This window comes from Mesoplodon densirostris, chromosome 2, assembly GCF_025265405.1.
Source record: "Mesoplodon densirostris isolate mMesDen1 chromosome 2, mMesDen1 primary haplotype, whole genome shotgun sequence".
Lineage (NCBI taxonomy): Eukaryota > Metazoa > Chordata > Mammalia > Artiodactyla > Ziphiidae > Mesoplodon > Mesoplodon densirostris.
In genome coordinates, this window is record NC_082662.1 from 144,630,213 (window position 1) to 144,653,415 (window position 23,203).

Sequence of the window (23,203 nt, forward strand, 5' to 3'; positions counted from 1 at the left end):
ATAACTAGGGGACTGATCAAATAAGATTAAGAACAATGGAAATCAAGTTTTGGAGAAAAGAGTTACAAGTATGAATAAGGAGAAGCCTAGACAAAACACCGTAGTGTTGGTAAATTGGAAGCACCTATGTGAATTCATGATTTTCAATACTTAAAGTAATAAACAATGATATAAATGTATTTATATACATTTATGTATTCCTCTGTTCTGTCCACTGCATGCCTGGAAGCAGTGACACTCCAGGAGCAGTTACACTAGAAGGAACCAAGGCTCCTTGCAGAAATGGCTGATTCCACAACTGGAGGAGGAAAAGTACCAGATGAACCTGGATAATCTTGTTAAGCCACAAAGTGAAGACATGTTCAAAGAACGATGGAAACATCAAAAAGACACAAAAACCAGCTTTAAGGTCTCTTACTGGCCCAAACTGAGTCAACCTGAGGATAAAAAATGATAGCAGTGACATATAACACATTGAATAAAACAGGAAACCATGAGTTCCCACATAAAAAGCAAGGGAAAAAAACCTTGAGAATTTGATGAGGAATGGGATAATTACAAGGTCTCCAAGTTCCTCTCCACAAAATACTTACTAAATACAAAAAGGAAAACTTTATAGTGAAGCAATCTGGTGGATACCACCTTAATGAAGTGATCAAAGTTAACAACACCAGTAATGGGATAATTAATATTGTATGCCACCCAATGGTAAGCAATGAGAAGAATATCACCTCTGTGATATTCCTGCCAAATATACATGACCTGAATTTAGTAATGAGAAAATATCAGATAAACCCAAATTGAGGAACACTACAGAATAACTGCCCTAAAACTACCAAAACTGTCAAGGCCAATGAAAGGCAAGAAAAGACTACCTGTTCTAGACAGAAGGAGACTGAAGAGTTATGGCAACTATATGCAACACTTGATTCTGGACTCACTCCTACTGCAATAAAGGACATCACTAGTACAATGGCAAAACGTGAATGGGATCTGAGGATTCAATGAAAATAATACATATATGTTAATTTTCTAATTTTGATGGTTGTATCACAGTTATGTAAGAGAGTATCTTTCTTGTTTGTAGGAAACAGTCATGAAAGTATTTGGAAGTGATAGGAAATGTCAGTAATTTACCCCTAAATGGCTTAGAAGAAAGTTTTATAATACTGTACTTGCAAGTTTTCTCTAAGTTCAGATTGCTTTAAACTAAACATAGAGGGCTTCCCTGGTGGCGCAGTGGTTAAGAGTCCACCTGCTGATGCAGGGGACACGGGTTCGTGCCCCTGCCCAGGAAGATGCCACATGCCGTGGAGCGGCTGGGCCCGTGAGCCATGGCTGCTGAGCCTGCGCGTCCGGAGCCTGTGCTCCGCAACGGGAGAGGCCACAACAGTGAGAGGGCCGCGTACTGCAAAAAAATAATAATAATAAAAAAATAAAATAAAATAAACATAGAAATATAAATACCCTCCAAATATACATATATAATTTTTACACTTTGGACAGATTACCAAACTACTTTTAAGAAATATGACACCAATTCATACCATGTAACATCTAGATATTAAGTGAACTTTTTTTTTTTTTTTTTTTTTTTTTTTCTTTTTGCGGTATGTGGGCCTCTCACTGTTGTGGCCTCTCCCGTTGCGGAGCACAGGCTCCGGATGCGCAGGCCCAGCGGCCATGGCTCACGGGCCCAGCCGCTCCGCGGCATATGGGATCCTCCCAGACCGGGGCATGAACCCGTATCCCCTGCATCGGCAGGCGGACTCTCAACCACTGCGCCACCAGGGAGGCCCTTAAGTGAACATTTTAATGAGAGAAATTTCACTAGGTCATTAAAAAAATTTAACCCACATGTTACATGAAATGTTGTTTTTTACCCCCATATTTTTTTATTGGCCCATCAGGACACAAGACTACTTACTATAATACAGACTGAAAACTTACATCAATATTCATGTGCCGAAACCTGCACACCTGTCGAAAACAGCGCCCTTCCTGCCATAATGTGCAAACTGTTTCACTTCCTAATGCAGCTTCACAGTGACGGAATGGACAGCTGTCACCCTGTAAACAAAGAGGATAATACAGAAAAGAACTGTGGTACCAAACTAGATCCCAGGCAAAATGTTCACTGTACATTTCTTGGTATCTAGACAAACACAAAGGAGTAAGGAGAGACAGGTAAAGTAGAAAACAACTGAGATGAGATGACACAAACAATCTGAGGTCAACAAATTTTTAATTTCCTAAAACCTATTTCTTGACAGCATCCTATATCTGATCTGACAACATGAATGACACGAGCTGAGAGATGGGGCTGAAAAAGACAAATGGGAGTATTAGGTACTCTTTAAAAATATATTTTACTGTTAATCTTCAAAACCATTTCATACATCCTGACTTGTGTAACTAGTTTTTAATGGAAAATTAGAAAGTAAGTTAATAGATTAGAATTTAAGTATAATTCCATACTTCACTATGTATTTCCTAAGTTAATATCTGAAACAAAATGCTACTGTTGTGCAACTTGCTATATAAAATCAAAGCTTTGCTCAAAACTGACAATTTTAAACATAGCACCAATATGATTTAAGAAAAATTTTTGAAAAAAAATAAACATGTATAGAATTAGTCATAAAGGAACAACAGAAAATAGCAGACAGATCTAAATGGAGCTATAGAAGAATCAAGCTGAAAAACAGGAAGCTCTGACAAAGAAAAAGCAATAAAGCTGCAAAAGCTTATTTAGAAAAGTGGCTTTAGTATTCAGCAGAAAATCTGAAGCAAGAAGTCAAATTCAACCCACGACAATTTCTACAAGTACAATACAACCCACCCATTCATTTTAACACAAAGTAAATAAAAGCAAAGTTGGCCAGCCACAGTTAAAGTGTTCCTAATTCCAAAAGCACCCTGAACGGATTAATTACAGCTAGAAGGACACTGAATGATGATTAAATGCTATGAACCTTTTTATTTTTGGAGAATATGGAGAACATAAAATGAAGAGAAAAAAATGATGAAGAATGAATTCCCTTAGGAATGCTACCCTTTACTAAAAAATTGACAGCAGATAATAAATAGCTGAGCAAAACATAAAGACGACTTGGTATATTGGGAAAATCTTAATCCAATTTTATGAGGGAAATCATAGAAAGAAATGATTTAGAGATGCCAATTCTTACTTTAGTACATGTAGAATAGAAAAAAAAATAGCAGTCTTCTTGTTTATTAGGCATGCTGAGTAGATCCTCAGATGAGAAGTGGCTTCTTGAAAACAAGCCACTGCTTCCTCAAGGCGAGGATCAGCTCCAAGTCCTCTTGAAATGGGTTTAATTTTCCAAGACAACCCAATCACAGAAATTGTCTTTTAAATGTAATCCTAAAATGAGAAGACAATGAACAAAAGTATTTCAGGTAAATTCTTCCAACTTTCTCCTCCAAATCACTTTGACCAATGAGATCACATTGTTAAAACCAAATTTTAATTGTATTAATATGTCTATATTGCCTATAACAGAGCCTTATGAAAACTGATTCACATTTTATTCTGATGTGAATGTTGTACATTTTCATCTACAAGGTAAAAGTTTTGTTAAGAATAGCCATGCTTCTTTCTTTTGCACTCTCTATGGTGCTTCAGCATAAATTAGGTAAGCACTACACACTCAATAAATGATCTGCAGTTTAGATTATTAATGGGACTTGGATTATTTTACACAAGGTAATTTGCTAAATCTACATTTCTGACAAACCAGATTGTTTTTCATCTAACAGAAGTTCCAATATTTTCACAAGCATTTTTGTTATTTCAAAAGTATATAATTATAAGTATGTGGGAAAAACTGTCTCACTAGAAAAACTGGTGAAACAATTACCCCTGAAAAATCTGTAGAGCTAGCTAATATAATTAAGATGGACAAAGAGCTGCACACCAATTGCGAACAAGGAGCAAAAGAAGTTCTCGGGGCTTGACCCATAAAATAGTGCTTATGCAAAATGACCAATATTCCCTCCCGCCTCAGTCCCTGCCATACCCTGACCCCCTGCACTAAAGGGTTCAAGAAAGAAAGCTTCTAGAGAAGTAAAAATACGTGACAAGAGCACAAGCCACAACTTGGAAGCGGTTTCTACAAACTCCTACATCAGAAGATCGGGTTTCAGAAACACTGATCTAGGGACATCCCTGGTGGTCCAGCGGTTAAGACTCTGTGCTTCCACTGCACGGGGCATGCAGTCGATCCCTGGTGGGGGAAGTTCCACATGCTGAGAGGTGCGGCCGGAAACAACAACAACAACAGAAACATTGATCTACAATTTGAAATCAGCTGAATCAAATTCCTTCATATTTCCCACTAACAATTCCTAATCCAAGAACAGCAGGCCATGACAAAAACCAGCCTTTAAGTCAGCAACCAAGGTTAGAAGAGTTATGTCACTAAACATACCTTCAAAATGTACACACCCTATGACTTCCAATTCCATTTCTAGAATTGATCCTGAGATTAATATTAAACAAATATGCAAAATAATAGTGCGTAAGAAAGTTCATCACCATCTTCTCCTAACAATGAAAAACCACCGAGAAACCTAAATGTTCAAAAACCGATGCATCTATAAGCCAAGGAATGACACGGATTGCCAGCAAACACCAGAAGCTAGAAGAAGCAAGGAAGGATCATTTCCCTACAGGTTTCAGAGACAGCATGACCCTGCCAACCTTTTCAGACTTCTGGACTCCATAACTGTGAGATAATAAATTTCTGTTGCTTTAAGACACCCAGTTTGTGGTACTTTGTTATGGAAGTCCTAGGAAACTAACACAGATTACAAATATAGTCAACTAAACTTTGACAAAGGAGCAAGGCAATTTCAATGGAGAAAGGATAGTCTTTTCAATAAACACTCCTGGAAGAAGTGGACAAAAGATCGAAAAAGACACCTCACCAAAGAAAACATACAGATGACAGAGCAGCATATGAAAAGATACTCAACATCACAGGGAATTGCAAATTCCTTTTAGAAGAGCTAAAATCCAAAAACACACCACCAAATGCTGGTGAAGATGAGTAGCAGGAAGAAGTCTAGAAGAACATAGACCAAAATGTTAGCAGTAGTTACAGCCATGGTAGTAGAATTACAGGTGGCTACTGATTATTTTGTTTTATGCTGAGAATAACATTAAGTTTTCTAATATAATGCAACGCAGACATAAAAAATTTAAGTTTGCCCTAACCAACCTGACCATCACTGATCCACGAAGGATTGGACCTCTAATAGCACCTCACCAATCCACTACCAGGATTCCTATGACCACAAACACAAGGAAAGCATTCTGCCTTCTAGGGTACACCAAAAGGTTAACTTTAAAAATTGGGGGGGAGGGGGACATCCCTGGTGGTCCAGTGGTTAAGACTCCACGCTCCCAATGCAGGGGGCCCAAGTCCAATCCCTGGTCAGGGAACTAGATCCCACATGCTGCAACTAAGACCCAGTGTGGCCAAATAAATAAATAAATATTTTAAAACTGGCAGGAGAGGGGCTTCCCTGGTGGCGCAGTGGTTGAGAGTCTGCCTGCCGATGCAGGGGACATGGGTTCGTGCCCCGGTCCGGGAAGATCCCACATGCCGCGGAGCAGCTGGGCCCATGAGCCATGGCCGCTGAGCCTGTGTGTCCGGAGCCTGTGCTCCGCAACGGGAGAGGCCACAACAGTGAGAGGACTGCGTACAGCAAAAAAAAAAAAAAAAAAAAAGAAAAAGTGAAAAAAAAACAAAAACAAAAAAACTGGCAGGAGGGAGGGAATTCCCTCGTGGTCCAGTGGTTAGAACTCGGTGCTTCCACTGTCATGGCCTGGGTTCGGTGAGAGAACTGAGATCCCACAGCAGAATGGCCAAAAAAAAAAAAAGAAAGAAAGAAAGAAAAGAAAGAAAGAAAATAGGGGGGAGGGATAAATTAGGAGTTTGGGATTAACATATACACACTACTATATATAAAATAATCAACAAGGACCTACTGTATAACACAGTATATTACAATATTCTGTAATAACCTATATGGGAAAAGAATCTAAAAAAGAATGGATATATGTATATGCATAACTGAATCACTCTGCTGTACACCTGAAACACAGCACTGTAAATCAACTATACTACAATATAAAATAAAAATTAAATTTAAAAAAATTGCCTCAAATGGGGTCAATGAACATTCAAATAATTACAATGCCCCGTGCAATAGGAAAAGTATTCATCAGAAAAGAATGAACAAGTTTTACAACAGAAAAGCTTTTTTATAAAAGAAAAAGAAGGCTTAGAGGTCAATTTCATTCCTGAAATCAACATCTCAAAGAACAGTGAAACTGTCGCTGGTTTCAGGAAGACTCCTACATACTAATCAAACAACAAAATGGAACTTATGAAATAGCAACAAGATAGCATGAATTGTACTTTTTTCCCCCCCAGTTCTTTCAAATTAGGTTCTGCAAAACACCCTCAGAGGTAGGCAAGGCATGGAGAGATTGAATCCTGAGTAGATGTGTACCACCTCACTAATGTTTACACAGAACAGTTCCTCCATATATTTGTTTTACACACTGAACTTCTATAACTTGCACTAGCAGGGAAAAAAGGATATAACTGCTATGTAAGAAAATAGCCCCCAGGGCTTCCCTGGTGGCGCAGTGATTGAGAGTCCGCCTGCCGATGCAGGGGACATGGGTTCGTGCCCCAGTCCTGGAAGATCCCACATGCCGCGGAGTGGCTAGGCCCGTGAGCCACGGCCACTGAGCCTGTGCGTCCGGAGCCTGTGTTCCGCAACAGAAGAGGCTACAACAGTGAGAGGCCCGCATACCGCAAAAAAAAAAAAAAGAAAAGAAAAAAGAAAATAGCTCCCAAAAATGTAGAGGTAAAAAAGTGGCAGTAATTAATACTACCCCAGACAAAAATCTAAAACTAAGGTAGCATATTCCTTTTTTTAAAAGGAAAAAAAAAAAAGTGCCCAGGATAAAGAAAAACCTGAAAAAGAGATTTCAGTAGAAGGAATAGATAAATAATAAACATTGATGAAAAACACAACTGAATTATGGGATATCATTGTCAGGACATCTCCCAGAATGCAAAAAGATGTCAATATGAGAGAAAAGATATATAACATGGAAATAATTCCAGAAGATTCAATTTCTACACAGTGAAAATTTTAGAAGGAATGAATGGAATTAGGAGAGATAATAAAATAACAATACAAGAAATTTCCCTAAACTGGATGAACTTGAGTCTTTTAACTAAAGGGTTCATCAAATGCCAGGCAGAAATTTTCTTTAAAGACATCCTTACTATACCATATACGGTGAAATTTTTGAATTCCAATGGTACAGACAGACTCATACGGGCTTCTAGGAAAAAGCAGACTGATGACAAAGGAAAGAAAGTCACACTTGACATTTGACTTCTCATCTGAATCTCTAAAATGCCAAAAGACAAAATATCCAGAATTTAAAGGAGAAGTTATGACCTTAAGATTTAGCCTTTCAAACTACATTTCCCTGGAAGAAGTTTCTGGAAAAGTCTCTGAAAGTATATACCATCTATGTACTCCATGTATTCTTTTAAAAATTACTGAAGGAAGTAGTCTAACTTCAGAAAAAAAAATTTAGAGAGGATAACTAAATAATAGTAGAAAAAGAACAAAACAATGAAAAGGCACTATTTTATTGCTTGTTAAAACTACTTGGGGTATCTGATTTATGATATAGCTGATAAATCCTAAATAAAGCAAAGTGAACCACAGTATATAGAAAGAGTAACAAAACATGATCAAAGGGGCTCCCCTGGGCTTCCCTGGTGGCGCAGTGGTTGAGAGTCCGCCTGCCGATGCAGGGGACACGGGTTCGTGCCCCGGTCCGGGAAGATCCCACATGCCGCGGAGCGGCTGGACCCGTGAACCATGGCCGCTGAGCCTGCGCATCCGGAGCCTGTGCCCCGCAGCGGGAGAGGCCACAACAGTAAGAGGCCCGCGTACCACAAAAAAAAAAAAAAAAAAGGGCTTCCCTGGTGGCGCAGTGGTTAAGAAGCCGCCTGCCAATGCAGGGGACACGGGTTCAAGCCCTGGTCCGGGAAGATCCCACATGCCGTGGAGCAACTAAGCCCGTGAACTACAACTACTGAGCCTGCGCTCTAGAGCCCCTGAGCCACAACTACTGAAGCCTGCTCGCCTAGAGCCTATGCTCCGTAGCAAGAGAAGCCACCGCAACGAGAAGCCCGCGCACAGCAACAAAGACCCAATGCAGCCAAAAATAAATAAAATAAATTTAAAAAAAAAGAGAACATGATCAAAGAAGGTTGATTCCAGGACAAAGAATGGTTTAATACTGGGAAATTCATTACATTAATAGAATAAAGGGGGGGCTAAAAAACAGAAACTCTATGGTATCTTAAGATTTCAAAAACAGAAAAACAGTGGAAAAAAAAGATTGAAAATTATAATTTTTTTAAAAGTTAAAATGGCTTAAAAAAAAAGAAAGCTACAACACAACATCTACTCCCAATAAAAACTCTTTGTAAATTACAAGGAACCTCCTTAGCATGAATGTACTAATTCATCAGAAACTATCAACACATGAGACATGGTAAAACACTAGAGGTAAATCACTCAAGGCAAAAAAACAAGAACAAAAAAAGGCAAAAAAAACGTCTCGCTGTCTGCACCATCATTCAACACCGTTCCAGAGTCCAGTATATGCAATAAGGAAAAAACAGGATAAAGATTAGAAAGGATGAGGCAAAAAATTTAGTATCTGCATATTATATGCTTGCAAACTATAAAGTCTAACAATCAACTAAAGAAATTTAAAATAAGATATTTAAAAGATCAATAAATTTCCTATGTGCCAGCAACAACCATTCAGATAATAACATTGAATGCATTTCAATTCAAAATCTCAGTGATCCTTTATTTTTATTGGAACTTGACAGACTGCAAAATAACCTAGAGTAACTGAGAAAAATAAAGAAAAACTTAAAAAGAATGAGAGGCCTTGTGCTTCCTGATATTATCATAGATGTGAAAGATAACATTTAAATGTAATATCGGCAAATGAATGAGTACAAGATTAACAGAATCCAAGCAATTTCTGGAAAAGGTGGCATTTGAAATTAACCAAAAAAATTAGCTACCCATTTGAAAAAAACAATTGCTACTTCATACAAAAAGATTCCAAGGGAATAAAAGCAAGCATAGCAAAGAGGCTTTAGCTCACTAAAAGCACTATATAAGAAAGATTCTAAATTCGTAACTATGCTGAACAAAAAAGCAAGCAATATTTGACAATGCTTAATGGGAGGAAGAGAGACAATGTCATATAATTACAATCCTTAGATTACATTTTTTTTGGCGGGGGGGCGGGGGGGGGCGGTTCGCAGGCCTCTCACTGTTGTGGCCTCTCCCATTGCGGAGCACAGGCTCCGGATGCGCAGGCTCAGCGGCCATGGCTCACGGGCCTAGCCGCTCCGTGACATATGGGATCTTCCCGGACCGGGGCACAAACCCATGTCCCCTGCATCGGCAGGCGGACTTTCAACCACTGCGTCACCAGGGAAGCCCAGATTACATTTTTAATATAAAATATATAACCGCCCAAGTACTGGAAAAAAAAATGCATGCTATTTTTTTATAAGCTCAGGATGAAAAACACCTGTCCTTAACATGATACCAAAGTTACAAACCGTAATAAAACTGATGGATTTCACTACCTAAAATGAAAAACATTCATATAGCAAAAGGTTTATCAGCAACATGGCCAAAGATTAATATCTTCACTAAAAGAGATGTGTTAAGAACTTTTAAAAATCAAAAAGACTTCATTAATTCAGTAAATTGGTATAATCTCTTTAGGGAATTTTAACAATTCTACAAATACGATCTAAGAAGTGGTTCAAAGAAATAGTTCACATATATGTGTGTACAGAGCTGTTTTTGGATGCAGGGCTTTTTTGTTTTTAATGGCAAAAACCCAAATGTCTATCCATCAGGGATACATTATATTATGGCACATCCATCCATATAAAGGAACACTATGTAGTCATTAAAAAAAGGTGAGGCAGAGCTATGTGTATGGACACTGAACTATGCCACGATAAACTATTAACAGTGCTTTTCTATGAGGAGGTGGAATTACAGGAAGAGTCCACCTTGTTTATATTGTTTTTACCTTTTTTATAATGTGCATATATCATCAAAAAAAGAGGGGGTAGGGATATTTCCATCAAAAAACCTAAAACTCATGAACAATTACAAGAAAAAAATGTGTTAATATCTTTTTGATTTTGTTACTGATCCAGGAAAATTATGCCTTAAATTACAAAAATGTTCACTCCTTTAATCAGGGAAAAAAAGAACACATTTCCACACTTACATTATTAGCTGGTTGCTCTCAGCAGGAATGTCTGTGTCTTCACTGAGTTCCAATCTATTACGCCTGTAGGTCGAACCAACACTCAATCCATGAATTAATAATAATGAGGCAGAAAGAATTTTCCTCCTCACATTGCCAAGGAAACCTCTCAGCCACAATTCAAACACAGGGTGTGTTTTTAAAACATCTCCCAACTACTGAGAGATTTAAGTCCATTCAAACAACCTTTGTCAAACTGGAGACAGCTAGGGTTAGTTATCTCCTCAACAAAAAAACAACAAAAAAAGGGTTCATATAAAGATGAACTTGAGATTCAAAGAATTAAAAAAAAAAAAAGATCCATCTTCCATAGCTGAACAATTAATTTAAAAAGAAAAAAGAAAAAGAAAAAAGAAAAAGAACACCAAAATTCAATAAGATCCAATTTCTGGTCTTCAAGATTTCTTCACCTATTAAGAAAAAAACAGAAACCTTCCCCCATCTTTATTATCTGTATAATGAAAACATACTTGTATGTACAAATATAAAGTGTTTTATGTATAATATATATATACATATATACTAACTGGCTTATACACACACACACACACACACACATACACAAATGTGTAGAAATAAAACATTTGGGTAAGTTTTCCCTTTTAAAATACACTACAAAAGCCTTTAAATTTGGGTTCATTATAAAAATAGTGAACTTCCTCTTCTACCAAAGTATCATGAAGTATATTAATATGTTACACTAAATTTTGCCCAGCCCACAAAATAAAGATGAAGGGAAATCCTTACACATATATCGATGTTTACAATGTGGATGTATGTAATCATCACATCATCTTTTATCACCTTCAGGGAGTGTTTAACCAAAAAAGATAGAAATGTATAGTTATAGAGTAACTACAGAGTGGTGCAGCAAGCTGTAGAAGGCAGAGCAGCACTATAGTCATCCTGAACTGGCACTGTCAAAATTACAGAAAGCTTCTATCTAATAAGGGAAGATGTTTTCCTTCTGTTATAGCAACACCAGTGTCACACTGGCATGACATTCAATGGTGGCCCTGCAAAGGCTTGCTTATGCAGCCTAGGTTCCAAATTCTTTACTAGTGATGGCTTCAACTAAAGACTTTATAATTATCCATTTACTCCAGTTAGTAAAAGGGTAAACTTTTGGAGTTGAAATTTCATTTCACAATGGTACATTTACCATTTAAGAATTTCAAAAAAACAAAAAACAAAAACAAAAAACAATTTTGATACATAGAAATGAGTTCTAAATTTTGAACCAGCTCAGTAACAAAGCAATTTTGATTCTCACGTAATAAATACTACATAATTTCTAGGCTAAATCTTGCCAAATACTACCCAAGACAAAACTAAAATCAAAACTTAAAAAAAAGTGGACACCTTTTACTCACACTTAATACTAGTCAATTTTCCAGGAAATTTTTGGGCAGGGAATATCCCCAAATCTAAAATGAAAAAAAGGAAAAATTGGGATCTTACATTAGTTATTCAGTCTGAAACTTTTAATAGACTTTTACTAAAAGTCATCATTTATGGCCTCCCACTCAATCACACAAACGTACTTCCAGAGTGGAAAGGGACAAGATCAATTGAGATCAATTCTCTCATTTTACCAGTGAGGTGATGATTCCTAACACATGAAAATATTGACTGCTTATTTTTAAATAAGAATTGAGGCCAAAATAATCTCATAGTTAAGAATACAGTATTATGGATCATTCAGTATAATTTTAAGAAGACATTTAAGATCACTTAAATTCAGAGAAACATTCTGTGGGAAAGGGATACTGGTTTGTCACAGTATACTCATGGGGCTTTCATTCCAATTTCCATTCAATCTTTTTCAATTCTGTAAACTTTTTATTGTCATTTACCCATAAATTATATAAAAGTAGCTAATCTTTGTTTTTACAATAAAAGTTAAAAAGGGCAATTCACAGACTAAAAGTAATTTCTTCCTAATTGTTTTCTAATGTTTCCTCTCTATATAGACCCAATCTTAAATATAAAGGGCAACTCTATCACACTTAGTAAGTTGAAATTATAACGCTGACCAGTATGAGGAGGCAATTAGGAATTCCCAAATATAAAACAATTTTGTGAACTTTGTTTTTGCCAAGCTGTAAGCATGAATCAGGGTTTTTAAAGAAATAGAAAAATGGTGGTGATGGGGAGAGATACCAGTTTAGTATGCTTTTTCTCTATTTCATTGGTTTCAGAGCAATCAAACTTCCCAGGTTGAGAGAAATTTTTACTTAAAACCAATTACTAGTTCAAGCTACCAGCCAGAAATAGCCTAAGGCCTTTCAATGCTGCACTATATTTTTTTAATTAAAAAAGTCTTTTTTTTTCTCTCAATTGGTAGAAACAAAATTTCAAGTGACAGCTACACTGAGTAACTACTATGAAATCTTTAAAGTTAATCTTCACTTTGTCAACATTATATTACCCTTGAGGAATTTTCAGCCCTTTCTGTGTTTTCAGGTTTCCCCAGATTGTGCATAAAGAATAATTAGTATAACTGCATACAACAATTATAGCAATTAGGACACAGTAACATAGCAATAAGTTGCCCATTTTAAATGGAGAAAGGAAAAAGAAATTAAGATAATATTTCTTTTTCATTGCTTTGAATAACTTCATTCTCAGGATCCCAGCTCAGAACCAATGAAGAATAATCATAGTTAACATTTTTCAAGTTCATTTTCAGAAATATCAGCTGTTCTATATTGTCAAAGTCCAGGCTCACGATCTGCTTTGGATGAAAGTGGCTATTTGCAGTAAAGATACATTCAGATTGCCAGCTACACATGGGGCAGCTCAGATACTGAATGGCAACTTGGGTCAAAGCTGGCCATACGCTCACCTTCTTCTGCCAGTAAATCAAAGGGTCATCACCTCCTGAGGTCTCTGAATAGTTCTCTTTGAAGTATTCATCCACTACTGCCATAGCAGAAGGAAACATGAAGCTTTTGCCTCCAATGGCAACATTATCTGCAGCTGAACTATCAACAGACCCTGAACTGGAGGTGCCTTCTCTTATAGATGAGGTAAATGAATCAGCTCCTACTATGGCTGAGGAACCAGAAGCTTCTGAAGTTGCAATATGGCAGACCTCTGATGAAGATTCCATATAGTTACAAACTTCTTCTGCAAGGATCTGCTTGTAAGTTTCCAAATCAGCACCTTGAGGGAAGAAGTCGTCCAAACTGTTTTTAAAGCAAGGGTCTAACAAAGCAGCCAAGATACAGGGCTTGGATTTGAGCATGGCACTTAATAGGGTATCAGTTTCAAGTTTCAGAGATAAACTGTCTACCAGATTGAGGGCCTGAGTAATACCTCTAACTTGAAAATCTTCTCTGAGTTTCTGCAGGGAAAGGAGTAGATGATGGATTAGGGGTAGCACCTGATTCAATCCTGTGGTCTTCACACTCACTTTCTGGGTGGCCTCCTCAAATGGTTTAAGAATATCACAAACATATGTCATTAGAGTCCACTGAAGGGAGGTGAGCACAACTCCACTGGCTCTACCAAGACTATGGTGAACTGAGTAACAATGCTCCAAGAGCCATTTTAACATATAAAAGGTAGAAATCCAATGGCCAGCTTCATCCTGCTTCAAATTTTTCCATGGAAGTTCGTGATCATTTTGGAACTCTTGTAGTATCTGACGGGCCTTGACTGAATGACTAAAATGATGACAGGTTTTCCTAGCAGCCACTAACATGTTCTCAATGCTTTTGTGCTCACAGAAAAAGTCCTGAATGACTGAATTTAAACAATGCAGGAAGCATGGCACGTGGGTAAAACCACCATCTTTGATTGCATGTACTACATTAGAAGAATTGTCAGAAACGATGAAGCTAGGGATGAGGAAATTAGGAGAAAGCCACAGACCAATCTGGTCACTTAATTCTTGTAAAATGTTGGTTATCAAACAGTCTTTGGCCAAACCTGTTACACAGAGAACTGCCCACTTTCTAAAATTGGGGATCCTGCCATTACTGGAAGGTGGTGTAGTTTGCAAAGAGACCCAGTGTACAGTCACAATGAAATAGTCAGTGGATGGGTCATGGGTCCATATGTCCACAGTCAGGTGGATCTTTTGGCTTTGAACATTCTCCAAAGTTAAGAAAATGTTTTCTCTGACCCAATCATATAATTGAGGCACAGCCTTAGTGAAAAAGTAAGTTTCAGATGGTAACCTATAGTCAGGGGCCACAATCTGCATGAACCTCTGAAAGGCTGGAGTTGAGAAATAGTTGTAAGGATGCATATCTTCCACAATCATTTGAATAATTGCCTGACTTATTTGACTTGAGGTTGAATTTTCACAATATGTTGTTTCTTGTTCCTGTGCATGCATTAGAGTGTCTTGCTCTGCAACAGGAATAGGACTCTCAGATCTTCTATTTTCAACCTCTAATACAGGAGGTTCATCTGAATCAGAGTCACTAAGGTCCTCAGCTATTACATCCTGGCTGCCTGTAGACTTCTCTCCAGGCAAAGTATCACTCAAGAGATCATTTCTCTCAGTCTCAGCTTCATCTAATCCATTTCCAACTGCACCACTGTCTTTGTTGGCAACTGCCCAATGGATGGGATGTGTGGCCTGCAGGTGTCGTTGAAGTGTTGAAGTTCCTAAGTGAGAACCCGGCCTACCCCGGCTCACGCTTCTTTTACATATATTACAGACAGCTCTTGAGATGTGCTGAGGATCGGTATAGAAAAAATTCCAAACTGCAGATGTCTTGGCTCTTGTTCCAGGAATTAAGGCATGCTTGACAATGTTACTTTTGATGAGAAATCTCCCTCTTTCTGCCTTCAGGGCATCAGATACTGATTTATCACGTTTCTTTCCCATTCCATTATTATCCAATGGATCAGTAGGGATGTATTCAAAGCTTCCACTGCTTCCAGCGGAAGAGGGAGATAAAGGTACATCCAAAGTAAAATCCTCCTCCCCACTAGTAACTCCAAATTTGTTGGCCCTGGTCCAGTGAGGTGAATGCCTTGCCTGCAGATGTCGCTGAAGAGTAGATGTCCCGAGATGGCTACCTGGTTTACCCCTGCTAACACTTTTTTCACAGAGGTTACAAATAGCCCGCCAGGTGTACTGGGGGTCAACATGAAAGAAGTGCCACACAATGGAGGTCTTGGCTCTAGTACTAGGTAAATAGATCTGTTTTTCTATATTGCTCTCAAAAAGACTTTCTTCATCCTGCTCAGGGGCATTGGAAGCCAACAAAGCAGGGGCATCTGCAACTGGCCTCCCAGATACCAAATCCTTACTAAACTTTTTCGCAAGGATCAGTTTCTTGCGTCGCCTTTTCCCCTTAATTCGCAAACCCTTCTTTCTTTTCTTTTTTGCGGGCAATTTTGCCTCTTTATCCAGTCCTTCTGCCACCATCTTTCCTTCTACCACATCTTCATCTGTATTAGACGTAATAGGAACACATCCCAGAATCCCAGCACCACTAAAAGTGCTACATCTTCTGCCAGGAGAGAGTGAGGAAACTGGTACACTTAAGGTACATACACTCATTCTTTTTATGTCTCTGAAATTTGTACCAGAATCTGTTAGTGGGTTTACTCCTCAAACAGATATACAGCTGTTCCTCTCTACTTGCATTACCTTTTCTCCAATTTCTATGGGGAGTCAAATTCCCGTTGGACCAATGACTTCCAAACCAGGTTATTTTTGGAGGAAAAATGACAGCAATGGAGAACATTCCCAAACTCTTTCACAGAGGGCTTTAAGATCCCTTCCAACTTTCTGAGTTCTGAATTCAAACAGTCCAATTTACTCATGTTACAGAAAAAAGAACTGAGGCCTACTTTCCCCGAGTAATAGAGTTGATCAGTAGCAGCTAGAAACCAGGTCTTCCAAATCCCAGGTTCATGTTCTTTCTGCTTCAGGAACTATACCTGCTTGAAATGTCTTCAATTTTAAAATATGTATTTTTTATGCTGCCTCATGATAGCAACATCAATTTCCCTTAATTCTGAAGTTAATTATTCTCAGTAAATTTCATTTAAACAAAAACATAGTGCATCATTCAACATTCATCGTTTAGGACTGTGATTTGGCAATACAACCCAAAATGTTAATTCTGGAAAGCTAAATCAGACTCCACATACTGGTCATTAACAGCAAATGCTAGTTGAGGCCTTTCAACTCTAATTAAAAGTAACACAATTTTTTAAAAATGTGGGTACCTAAAAAAATGCTTTGGGAGTAAAATTTTTAAATTTTACTCACAAGCTGAATTTTCAATTTACTGTTCGTATGGAGAGTTAATCCATGCTTGGTTTTCAGACATTTTTGGTCTGGAGAAGCTTTACAGCTTGTAAATGAGTAACTCCTAGGTTGGACTCTATATGAGCAGCAAAAACTGAAATATTAGCTTTAAACCACTTCCACGCCTTCTCGGTTGATCCCTCCCCCAGTACCTACATACATTTACCCTAAAAAGCATCGCTATCACTAGTTCAGCCTCCTTCTCAAGGTCCAGAACCAAGGCCTGAAAGATGTCAACAATATGGGCCTTCCCCATAGGAATCCGCACCGATTATGGGAGTTTAGGGGGTGTTCTTCATTACGGTTTCATCAGTCCTACAAGGAAAACGGAAGTGTCCCTGTTGCTCTTGACTCCGATGCTGAGGGCTGGGAGTGGGAAGTGTAATTAAGGTAGGGAAGGGGTGTAGGATACCGGAATAAGGTCGGTGGCTTTCTGTGTGTGGAGTTTGAGAAAATCTCCCAAGTAGTGGGACCCTGGAGAGGAATGAGAGTAGGTAAAATCAGCTCCTGGCACTCAATTTGACTTAGGCAGCGGGGGTCCGCTAAACTATGTAAACTGTTGCCCCCGAAGAAAGCAATCTACTGTCAGTTCTCCTCTGGGAGTAGGGTAACAAGTCGGCTTCCTGGGGCTGCTCCGGGCTCCTACAGTTTCACCAACACCGGATGTGGGGGAGGGAAACAAGGTTTATTGGGAAAAGGAGCAGGCGCCGTGGGGGTGGGGTGGGGTGGGGTGGGGTGAAGTGGGGTGGGGGTGGGGTGGATGGGAGCGGGAGCCTGGGGCTCCCAGCCCGCCCCGGCGACGGCAGCGGCCGGGAGGTGGGGGAGGGGGTCGTTACCGCGGGGCCGAAAGACCCACTCTGACTTCCCGGGCTAGGCCGCGACCCAGGGGCGAGGGGAGGCCGTGGCCACTCCCCTCGCCCTCTCCCCCACCTCCCCGGCCCCAAGCCACCCGGGAAGCAAAAAACGGGTCTAGTTACCAGAGAACAGAAACTTTACCGAACCGTCGACACTATGCCCGACTCCCGTTTGCTGCCACGTCTTTCTTCTTTCTTAGCCGCTGCCGCCCGCCGCCTCTCAGCAGCAACACCACAGCAGAAACCCAACACTGCCAGAGTCAAAGATGGCGCCCGGCTACAGGCTCAGCTCTAAGACCCGGCCACTAAAAGTGCCAGCACGACGCAAAGCGCAAGGATTCTGGGAGATGTAGTTTCCTCTATGACGCGCTGCTTAAGATGGCTTCCCAGGGTGAGAGAGGGTCACGTGAGAGGGGAGGCGGTAAACCGGTGGCGTCCGTTCCTTTCTAAGGCACGCGTTTTAGAAAGTTACGGGTGTTTTGAAACCGTCTTTGATTTTAAAAAATTTTTTTAATCAAATTGACGTAATAAGCGAGGAAATCGCGAGAATTACCTCTACCAGACAGTAGGCGCTCAGTTTATTCTTACCAGAGTGTTTGCTTAATGAATAAATCGTCCAAATCCTGCGTTAATTTGATTTAGAAATAAACTACTTTTTTCTTGCAATGTTGAAGGATTTGTGCATTTATTTTTATTTGAGGAAGTGAAATGGGTTTGAGGGCAGTTTCTTTTATTTCTTAAAACAAATTTTCGTTTTGGAAAAACAATTCATGCTCATTAAGAAGTTGACAAGGATTGAGACGTGAAAAGGAAAAAGATCACTTGCCTATCCACTTCATTATTGATATTAGCCTGTATTTTCCCATTTGAATGTCTTTCCTTTCTTCCCCCGATTATAAAGTAATGCATATGAGTTTTTTAAAGGTAATAATAGAGAAATGTAAAGGTAGAAAGTTTAAATCTGCGTTAACCTCATTCCTGAGAAATAATCTCTCATTAATTTAGCATGTATTCTTTCTGACTTTTTTGTATGCAAATATACTTAAATATATTGCACTGATACAGCAGGAGCCCAAGATCCCCCCTGGGTTATAGGCTCACAGAACTTGCTTAGGTGGCAACATTTTACTGAACTTAGATAAAGGATACATTTCTGCTACTAAGAAAGGATACACTTGATGGTAAAGCTGATGGGATTCCAGGCACCTTTTATTTCCTATTGGGCTTGTTCCTCCACTTACCAGCTTAGTGAGAGAGTCCCTGGACTGGATATGAATCAGGTCAGACGGGTGAGTCTCTTCACACTTGAGCTGTTATCTCCTTTAAAGTGAGAAGCCACAGCATTAGAATCCTAGCACCAATCCCTGTATTACATAACAATACTCTGATTGCCATGTCAACCAGCCCTACAAGCAGGTTCTTGGTAACCAGTTTCTGTCTGTGCCACAACACCTAGGGTTTTTCAGTTTAACAGAAGGCTTTCCAAACAGCTGAAATGTTTTGCAGACTAGGACTTTCAAGCCGCATCCAAGACCTAATATGTAACCAAACTGTAGTTTCGGCCTCTCCCAGGAGTGAAATTTTAAACCAATCAGGCTGAAATTTCCTGGTCAGCACTAGTGAGGCAATCTGCCTGATAAGATTCCCCCCTACCTTTCTCTAAGAAAAGGTAAATTTCCCCCAAATAATCCACTTTTAACTTCCTTATCCCACCCGCTTTCTGCCTGTAAAAACCTTCCATTTTATACAACTCCCTCCTTCTATTTGTTAGATGGGATGCTGCCTGGTTCATGAAACGTTGAATAAAGCCAATTTCATCTTTAAATTTACTCGGTTCAAGATTTGTTCTTTAACAATAGTTATATTTCATCAAATCTGAAGTATCATTGATTATAACGTGCATCTTATTTTATAGGCCTCTAAGAGAAAAAACTGCCACTTAAACTCTGACAGGCCATTGATCAGAGATATTAAAATATGATAGGATGTTCATCTCAGAATGAATGAAATACAGTAATTTCAGGATAAGAACAGGCTAAAACTATGCATATTGCTTTGCAACTTGCTTTTTTTCTTTCACTTTACCATTTATCTTGAATATCTTTTAATGGTCATCAGTGCTTAGAGGCCTACTATATTCTTTTTAACAGCTCTCATACCATGGTAAGGCTGTTTTGCAGTAAATTTCACCAGTTCCTTTTTGATGGAAATAATCCTGTTTCTGTCTCCATTAGTCTCTCCCAAGGGGGAAAAGAAAAATAATGGAGTAATAGGGACACTGAAGAGTGCAGAAGTTAAAAGCCTCTGGCTATTAAAAAGAGGGAGAGCTAGTTAGGAATTCTTCTGAAGTCCAGGTGAGAACCCACATGGGGATCCCCCCACCCCACCCCACCCCATATATACAAACAGAATTCTTAGGGGTGGATGTGGGCTTGCCCCTTGTTTGTTAAAAGGGGATAAATTATCTAGACCAAGGGCACAATGCCAGATTTTCCTTACTCACACCCCACCTTGATTCTAAATGAATTTCAAACAATCTTTAGACCTCTTCAGTAAATAATTGACAAAACATTTTAGGATGTGCAATGTGAGAGCAAAGGTTTTGTAGAGCCCTCTAGAAAAATAATGCAAAATTATTGAAAAAAAATTGATTCAAAAGTGAATATTTATTTAGACTAGGAAAGGAAATCACAGTAAATTACACATTAAAAAAATCTTGTACTATATATATTACAAACTCAAAAAAGTCATACTTTTTTTTACCAATAAACTATAATCCTCTGTAATAGATTTTTCTATATATTTAGCTGCATAGTTTTTGATTGCCTCTTCATATGACAATCTTGTAATATTTCTATAAAGATAATAAAAAATACATCAGTCTTCCCTCTGGAATCTTTAATAAAAATAGTTTTATCAATGATAGTTTAGAAAAGTCTCTTATTTCACAGCTTATTGGTAAAATTGGTGAAAATTATAGATTTGTTGTCAAATTTAGGGAAACTTCCATCAAGTTTCTTACATATGTAAGTACTAAGACTTCATAGAATTAATATTGAATTATTTAATATATTCTTGACCAGGAGAGAACAACCGTTTTTGCTAGATATATTAGTTATCTATTGCTACATAATAAATTATCCCTAAATTTACTGGCTTAAAACAATGAACATTTATCACCTCACAGTTTCTGTGGGTCAGGAATTCAGGAGCAGTTTAGCTGAGTGGTTCTCATTCACGTTCTCTCATGAGATGGTAATCAAGTTGTTGGCCATCTCTACAAGTCATCTGAAGGCGTGACTGGGGCTAGAGGATCCATTTCCAAGCTCTCTCATATAGACCTCAGTTTCTAACCATGTGGACCTATCCACGGGGCTGCTCAGGATTTTTCCAAACATTAGTTTCTGGTTACATAAATTTCAAACCTTGTCTCTCCTCCCCAAAGTACATGCCACTTGTATCAAGATATGACCTCTGGCCCTACAACTTTGGGTCATAATGCCAGATGAGTCTACATAGCAGGTAATAGGGGTATTGTTGAAAGTCATTTCTACACCTAAATGTCTGGCAATAACTTAACTCTAAGTGAAAGTGACTGTACACCACATAAATAAAACCCAAAATATTTGTATCCCAACTCAACTTCCTCTTAGCAGGATCCCAAAAATGTCCAACAAGGGGAAGGTATTGGAGAGAGAGTCTGAGTGAAAAGAAACAAGGATCTTAGTCATTGCTATGAAAATATCTTACTTATGGAATTTTATAATAACCACATGAGCATATTGCTAAGGCCTTGCCCAGAGCCTTGAAGGGGGCTTGTGCAAGTAGAGGGCCTGAAGGTTAAACTTCTTTAGCTTCATGCTAAATCCTCCTTTCTTGGTATAGTATGTTGACTGTGGAGCCATATGATCTGGATTCAAATCCTGGCCTGTCCCTCCTCTGAAGCTCTAGCCAACTCTGTGGGCTCAAGTTGGCAGTAGCCCTCTTTTTGTACTTCCCACATTAGAGAACAGAATGGGAGGGACATTCTGTGACCCGGTGTCCATCACCACTATCCATCAACCTTCCTCTTTTTCTTCCTGCCTTTGGGTCTCAAATGTCTGACACGAGTAAGGAAATAGGAACTAACAGAGTCTCCTAGCAAGGAGCCTTGCACAGGAGTCACAGATACCTGTTAACTGCAATGGATAAATTTAAAACTTCTTGCTCTAGCTGCAAGACCAGAGCTGGTATCACTGAAATCAACCTTCCTAGGGCTGCCTTCCCCTATTCACTCCCAGTGTTTTTCTTATTTCCTTATATAGAATTTTTTCCTTGGTATTTAATTTTGGAGTGGGGTAACTGTAGAACTGTTGGGTGATGGGTTAGTTAAGAAAAAGCAGATTAGGTTCTCATTCCCATTTACCTTATACTAAGTATTCTTCTATGTGTAGGTTGCTGTGCTAGGCATTGTGAGGAATCCCAAATAGGCATAATATGTGGAATTGCCCATGTGGAACTTTTCCAGAAGACATGATAAACGTAAAGATAAATAACCGCCATGTACTGTACATCAAGTGTCCAGCTACAGTTTAGACCTGGGATTACAAACTCAAATGCTTACAAGAGCCAGGCACGTGTGTATATGAGAATGATGAGCCAGGTGTAAGAATAAAACTCGAGGGACTTCCCTGGTGGTCCAGTGGTTAAGAATCCACCTTCCAGTGCAAGGGACGTGGGTTCGATCCCTGGTCAGGGACCTAAGATCCCACATGCCACAGGGCAACTAAGCCCACGTGCTACAACTACTAAGCTTGTGAACTCTGGAGCCTGTGTGCCACAACTAGAGAGAAGCCTATGCGCCACAACTAGAGAAGCACGTGCGCTGCAATGAAGAGCCCGTGCACTGTAATGAAAAGATCCCGCGTGCAGCAATGAAGATCCTGCATGCCGCAAATAAGACCTGATGCAGCCAAATAAGTAAATAAATATTTTAAAAATTATTAAAAAAGAAAGAATAAAACTTGAGAATGTATGCCCTAGCTAAAGGTCCCACTGTTACATTCAACTCCAGCCCAGACTTGCCAGGAGGGAATGCCTGATTTTTCAATGGAAGCCACAAATTCAGATTTTTATGTGAAAATTTATGATTAAGCTGATTCAAATGAAACAAACAAACAAAATCACTTCATGGCCTGGCCTGCAACTCTACTTTAGTTCTAGAAAGGAAGAGGTGGTCATTGAAAAGTGCAGTGTTCCAGGAAATACTTCCTGGAGAGTGTGAGACCTAAGCTGACCTTAAAGTAGGAGGGAGTGAGAGGTAAGTGAAGACTATGTTAGGGAGATCCCTGAAGGAGCTAGGAGAGAAATTCAGCTGGGGAAGAGTCTACAGACTATAGGAAGAGAGAACATTGTAAAAGTAGGTTGGAGAAAGATTATGGAGGCCCTTGAATGTTGGAAAGGCATTTGAATAATATTCTTTGGACATTAGGAATTCCTTGAAGACTTTGGAACAGGGACAGAAAGGTAGAAGATGGGACATTTGCAAACCTGTGTTTCATAAAGGCTAAACTAGTGGTGATGTTCAGCAGGAGTGATGACAGTAAAGAGTCAACGGGAGAATCGAGGAGTGGT

General features: G+C 39.1%; 3 protein-coding genes across 4 annotated transcripts in view; all 3 read right to left on the reverse strand.

The window, feature by feature from the left end:
* Positions 1-3,274, reverse strand: part of ZC3H11A (zinc finger CCCH-type containing 11A) — a 28,208-nt gene extending 24,934 nt beyond the window's left edge. The window contains exons 1-2 of the mRNA XM_060091090.1: positions 3,192-3,274; positions 1,951-2,070 (exon numbers count right to left, since the gene is read on the reverse strand). Of these exons, the coding sequence (XP_059947073.1) occupies positions 1,951-2,070; positions 3,192-3,245 (174 nt within the window). The 5' untranslated portion in view covers positions 3,246-3,274. The remainder of the gene's footprint in view (positions 1-1,950; positions 2,071-3,191) is intronic.
* Positions 3,275-11,259: 7,985 nt separating this feature from the next.
* On the reverse strand, positions 11,260-17,884 carry LOC132484494 (uncharacterized). Of its 2 annotated transcripts, none has more exons than XM_060091092.1 (2): positions 17,733-17,884; positions 11,260-11,880 (listed from the first exon to the last, which is right to left on the reverse strand). In XM_060091092.1, the coding sequence occupies exon 2, from the start codon at positions 11,356-11,358 to the stop codon at positions 11,260-11,262; it is 99 nt and encodes a 32-aa protein (XP_059947075.1). In that variant the 5' UTR covers positions 11,359-11,880; positions 17,733-17,884. The 2 variants fall into 2 exon arrangements, with proteins under 2 accessions (XP_059947075.1, XP_059947074.1); XM_060091091.1 differs by having other exon boundaries at positions 17,714-17,884.
* On the reverse strand, positions 11,836-17,704 carry ZBED6 (zinc finger BED-type containing 6). The gene has a single exon (XM_060091087.1). The coding sequence runs from the start codon at positions 15,978-15,980 to the stop codon at positions 13,038-13,040; it is 2,943 nt and encodes a 980-aa protein (XP_059947070.1). The 5' UTR covers positions 15,981-17,704; the 3' UTR covers positions 11,836-13,037.
* Positions 17,885-23,203: the final 5,319 nt, after the last annotated feature.

Bases quoted from the DNA above. Each gene is read 5' to 3' on its own strand.
- LOC132484494 (XM_060091092.1), bottom strand. From the start codon at position 11,358: ATGACTATAGTGCTGCTCTGCCTTCTACAGCTTGCTGCACCACTCTGT.
- ZBED6 (XM_060091087.1), bottom strand. From the start codon at position 15,980: ATGAGTGTATGTACCTTAAGTGTACCAGTTTCCTCACTCTCTCCTGGC.